General features: G+C 44.2%; 1 protein-coding gene across 3 annotated transcripts in view; it reads right to left on the minus strand.

The window, feature by feature from the left end:
• SNX14 (sorting nexin 14) overlaps positions 1 to 4825 on the minus strand; it is a 212339-nt gene extending 207514 nt beyond the window's left edge. For all 3 annotated transcript variants that reach the window (XM_033937245.1, XM_033937246.1, XM_033937244.1), the window contains exons 1-2: positions 4579 to 4825; positions 974 to 1094 (exon numbers count right to left, since the gene is read on the minus strand). In XM_033937245.1, coding sequence (XP_033793136.1) covers positions 974 to 1094; positions 4579 to 4715 — 258 coding nt within the window. In that variant the 5' untranslated portion in view covers positions 4716 to 4825. The remainder of the gene's footprint in view (positions 1 to 973; positions 1095 to 4578) is intronic.
• Positions 4826 to 6000: the final 1175 nt, after the last annotated feature.

The raw sequence follows: 6000 nt of genomic DNA on the forward strand, positions 1-6000 counted from the left end.
ATTTTGGAGAGGTGGGGGAAATGGGGGAAGTGACTCGACCCATCGAGTTTGACACCCATGAGGTCGGACGGACCCCTGAAAGGTCCCTCCAAGCTGAGTCCGGCACCAGAGACAGGGACCAGAAGGCCACTAAATAAATTCCAACAGTCCTACACTAAACCAGGGAAGACTGCAAGGCTTATCACCTCCACCTGCTGGAGATTGAGAGCAGACTGAGTGTACTTAGGACTGCACGGCCCATTTATACTACAGCCAAAAGTTTATGTATCAGGCTCTACCTACTGGTCATGGTGAGCTATTACCCATCAATGAGCCAAAAATTACAAAGACTATGGGATACTCGATGAAGCTACAGGGAAATACTTTTAAAACTAATAAGAGGAAATATTTTTTCACTCAGAGAATAGTTAAGGTCTGGAACGCATTGCCAGAGGTTGTGGTAAGAGCGGATAATGTAGCTGGTTTTAAGAAAGGTTTGGAAAAGTCCACAGTCTGTTATTGAGAAAGACATGGGGAAGCCACTACTTGCCCTGGATCGGTAGCATGGAATGTTGCTACTCCTTGGATTTTGGCCAGGTACTAGGGACCTGAATTGGCCACCATGAAAATGGGCTACTGGGCTTGATGGACCATTGGTCTGACCCAGCAAGGCTATTCTTATGTGTTGTACTTAAGCTGGGCGCCTGTAATTTGGGGACTGCCTGTATATCAAGTCCCAGCCCCATTCATATGTGCCATAGATTGGCTATCTGAAACAGAAAGAGATAATGGTTACTGCGGACGGGCAGACTAGATGGGCCATTTGGCCTTTATCTGCCTTCATGTTTTCTAACATATGGCCTGACTCAGCACAGCACACCTTGAATTAATTTGTCCGAGTAGCAATAGTTTCGACACTGTTGAGAACATGAAAAACTTTGCATGAGTGACATTTAAACACAGGACACATGCTAAAATAAAGAAATGAACATACCTTTGGTTTATATTTACGTTTGAAAAAGATATTTGGTAAGAGAGACTCTGGTCCCAACAAACTATAGAACGTAACAACCCCAGCCACAAATGACCAGAAGATCATAAGAATGTGAAGATACCTAGTGGAAAGACGTAAAGCAATATTTACCAAAGTTTATTATTTTACCAACAGTACTAATAGCTTTAACCAAAATAATAACTTTTTAAAACTTCAAGAGCTGCAGCTTGATTTACTGATAAAATTCATATTCCTTTTGATGGAAACTTCTGGTTCAGTTTTTCAGTATAACACTAAATAAACCAATTCCCACTTATATGCAAAAGTGCAGTATACTACCTATTTAAGTCTACTTATATACAAGGTGAGGCCTCAGTAATGGAGCCTAGGCACAGTGATATTCACTGACTGGATTTATTGGCGTAGTTACTCTGCTCCTTGCTCCAATCATCGGCCGCACACCTGTATCCCCTTACTTTAGCAAATTATTTCTACCCATTTTATTGAGTAATAAATATTCTAAAAGTTCTTAATAGGTTAAATTCACTCCATTATTTCTTTTCTGTAAAAAGCTAGATCATTTTTTGACTTCCTAATATATTTTCTTTAATCTATAAATCTTTTTTCTTTTCTTATTACTATTAATTTCCGACTTATCTTCTAGTTTACAGCTATTCGCATTCTTCAGATTCATCTGCACTATTTCATTTCACCGAAACATTACTGAAAGATTTCTTAACTGCCCGCAGTTAAGAAACTTAACTGCCCACATATAAGTGGGAATTGGTTTATTTAGTGTTATTTCGTTTAGGTATTCTCCACTAGGGAATTGTAGTTTAGTCAGTTTTTCAGTAGCCAGGTCTGAACTTCATTTTTTGGTTTTATCACATTTATAGCAAAACACCTTAATGCAATGAATGCCTGTAACACAGTAAATGACAGCAGATAAGGACCCGAATGGTCCATATGATGGCAGATAAAGGCCAAAAGGCCCATCTAGTCTGCCCATCCACAGAAACCATTATCTCTTTCTTCTAAAACAAGTCTAGCTCAGAACATCTAAGTTCCATCCAGGATGTTTTGTGAAAGGTTCGATTATCGCCACAAGATGTCCAAGTTAAGCACGGCCAGAGCACACCTCCTAACTCGCCCCCTGGAACTCTGGACACACAGTGGGCAAAATGCCTTGCTAGAGGTCCAGAAAAATGTCTTTAAAAATCAGCACTTGGACATCCAAGTGTTGACTTACGATGGTTTTTGGATGTTTTTGTTTTTTTTATTTACGATTAAAATTATTGAAATGCGCCCCATATTATTTGTACGAGATTTTATACCAGGTAGGGAGGGGGGAATTTTTAAGAAGTGGGAGGTAAAAGGGCTAAGATCAATTAATTCAACTAATTGAAGAAGGGGAGGTAAAAGCTTTTACAGATATACAGGGGCAATACCAATTAGAGGGGAGAGATCTTTTCCCTTATTTACAGATAAAAAATTATATATCGATATACAAGGCGAAGAGTAATGGAGTTTTAAAGAAATCTGAATTTGAAAAAGGATTAGGGGAACCAGTAGCAAAAGGGTGTATTTCTTGGCTATATAAAATTATAAATGAAGATAAAGCAATCGAAACTTCATACATGAAAGCACGGGAAAAAAACCTGGGGAAAGAATGGTCCATAGACCTACGGGGGTAATTATTGATTTATTTGGTTCATTGGTTTTTATAGCCCATTCTCCCAGATATTACTTGTACATCAATAGAAGCTTCACATCACATTTTAGGTGGTGGTGAACACAATTTATAGTGAAGTAGTTTTTTTTGGGTGGGATCAATTCATTGAACTTCACTCCTCTATATTTTTTTTAACTTTCCTGGCAATTACTGTAGGTTTCAGTTTCTCATCAGATAGGAATTTCATTTTTGGAGTTTGCAAAAGCCTTTATGGTTGCAGGTGCCATCTATATGGCAGTACAGTAGGGTTTGGGTTTTTTTTTTGGGTGGGCTCACATTTTTCAAAATGAATGTAGTGGTTAGAGTGGCTTATGGACCTGGGTCCTCCTCTCTATGGTTCACCCTCCACCCCAGACTACTTAAGCCACCTCTGTGTAGCTCTACTTGGCTTTCCTATGCCAGGGGGGGAGGGGGGTGGGTGCAATGGAGTCTTTACTTTGTCTCTGCTTTTGATACCTTTGGGGCACTTATACCAATCTTTACATCGTCTAACTCACAACGTATAAGTTTTGCCTAGGCAGTCTCGTCAAACATTCAAGTATCCCTGAAGGATAACTGTCTAGGTTGGCCCACATCCCACCCTAACCACTCCTCCAAAAATGCCCCTTACAGCTCTGGGTACACAGCGGGCTTCAGAGGCCTAAAATGCCACTAGATAAGTCCAAAACGCCATTTCGATTTTCAGTACTTGGATGACCTATGTTTTAGATCATCCAAGGGCTGACTAGAGCAGGTTTTTAGAAATATTTAAGTTTGAATTATGAGCCCTTTAGTGTAGAATAGGGGTGTCCAACCTTTTGGCTTCCCTGGGCCGCATTGGCTGAAAAAAATTTTTCTGGGGTCGCACAAACGCTGCAGCAAGACAGAGGAGGGAAACAGTAGCGGAGAAAAACACTGCATCGCCCTTGACTGGGGCCGCAGGTTGGACATCTCTGGTATCGAAGATGCCATCAGCTTCCATCAGTTCTGCTACTCTTCACAAGCTGCCTCCTTTAATTTTTGTGTTTGTTTTAGAGAGCTGCATGGGAATGGAGATGGTGGGAATGCCGCAGCCACAGACGTTGTTTCATGTAGAGAATGACACGGTGACAAAATTCATCACCGTCCCCGCAGATAACCATGGGAAACCATCTTCATGTCATTCTTTAAAGAGAGAGGGAAGAATAAGAGTATGAATGGCCACAACCACTGACCCTCAAGCTTTGCTCTGAAGAATGAGGTTGAAACAGACACTACAGAATGACAGTCTCTGGTATCCAGAGCAGATATTGTGATGTCATAATGCCTCATTCCACCAGTGCCTAAGAGCCAATCACATCAGTGATGTCACAATGGCTTCATTATCCTTGGCTCACATAAGAATCAGAGTATGAATGGCCACAACCACTGACCCGCAAGCTTTGCTTTGAATAATGCTGGTGTAGAAGGACTGAGGCTGAAATAGACACTAAAAAATGACACGGGATTATTTCCTGCGGTTATCTGCGGGGACGGGGACGGTGATGAATTTTGTCACCGTGTCATTCTATAGTTTCATGGTATTCCAATGGAGGGTGGAAGAACTTAAAATGGGCTAGCCCTAGGACTATAGTCAAAATGTGTGACAACTCCAGCATGAGGCTTGGAATACACTGAGAGAGGCAACTTGCACACCAAACTTTTAGGCTTAGAATGATTCATTAGTTGAAGAGCTAATACCAAACAGGTGGCTTTGGGGGTTGGGAGAAAACAGATGGCTCTGAGCAAGTAAATACTGCAGGTACGGGTTGTCCCGGCGCATCTCTCTTGCATGAAGGCGCGAGTGCAAACTATCCCCTCACACGAAAGAAGGCGTAAGCATGAAGGCGCGACCCCCCCGCGCCCAGCCTGTCACCTGTAGAGCAGCAGCGTGCAGAGCAAAAGCACCAGCAGGAGGCAGCAGAAGAGCGGGTACTGGCGGCAGGCCTCACGCGCCGACTCCACGCGCAGGCTCTGCTTCAGACTCTCGGTGGCCGCCCGGAACCTCGCCATAGCCGGAAGGAGAGGGACCCTCGCGGGCCGCCACTTCCCTCTCCCCCCCTTACCACGACTTCTTGCGGCCTCCAGTCCTCCCCGCCCCTCAGCACCCGACAGGAAGTGTCGTTCTACGTCACCACCAGCGCCCCGCCCCCCTAGGACGTCACCTCCGGCCAGGTTTTGAATGCGGACGCGGACGGTTTAGTCCTCTTAGGGCAGGAGTGGGGGAACTCCGGTCCTCGAGGGCCGTAATCCAGTCGGGTTTTCAAGATTTCCCCAATGAATATGAATGAGATCTATTTGCATGCACTGCTTTCAATGCATATTCATTGGGGAAATTCTGAAAACCCGACTGGATTGCGGCCCTCAAGGACCGACTTCGACACCTGTGTCTTATAGCTTTGAAAAGGTACTCGGAAGAGCTTATACTAGACAGTCAGGACATAGGGGGTTTGGATAGACAAGAGGTAATTTGATGGTGTGCCCGTTAGGAGTTGAAGGCAGCATCGAGAAAGTGGACTCCGCTTGGATTTGAATACTGGCAGACTTCAAACTAGAGCAGGGGTAGGGAACTCCGGTCCTCGAGAGCCGTATTCCATTTGGGTTTTCAGGATTTCCCCAATGAATATGCACGAGATCTATTTGCATGCACTGCTTTCAATGCATATTCATTGGGGAAATCCTGAAAACCCGACTGGAATATGGTTCTCGAGGACCGGAGTTCCCTACCCCTAGGGAGTTGCACAGGGACAGAAATCCCACCCATCCCCACCAGGATCCTCTCCGTCCCCACCCATCCCTGTCAGGATCCTTTCCATTCCCACAAGGAATCATCTCCATCCCCATTAAAAGCAGCAATTACTTCTGACAGGATCATCAGTTCCACCGTTTCTTTTGTGTTTGCGTTGCTGTTTTCCTTGTGGAATCTCTTTGGTGGAACCCTTTTTTGTTTTCTGTTAAGGTAATTAACTTATAAACCCCCCTCTTTTACGAATGCTGACGTGTCCATTATATTATATGGACGAACCCTCCTTCCAAAGCCTTCCATCCCCGTGGGAGTCCCGTTGGCTAAAGGGGGGGGTCCCTGTGGGAGTCCCGTGGGCCAGAGGGGGATCCCCATGGGAGTCCTGTGGGTTGGGGGGATTACCGCAGGTCCCGTGAGATTTCCATGATTCTCATTCCCATGCAGACCTCTACTTCAAACTTCTTCATGCGCACGCCTAAAAAGTAATCCGTCCTTGTAAGCTAGTCGCTGCTCCTTTCAAGCAGAAGACACTTATGAGAACTAGAGTCAAAAATA

The sequence above is a fragment of the Geotrypetes seraphini genome, chromosome 3, assembly GCF_902459505.1.
Source record: "Geotrypetes seraphini chromosome 3, aGeoSer1.1, whole genome shotgun sequence".
Lineage (NCBI taxonomy): Eukaryota > Metazoa > Chordata > Amphibia > Gymnophiona > Dermophiidae > Geotrypetes > Geotrypetes seraphini.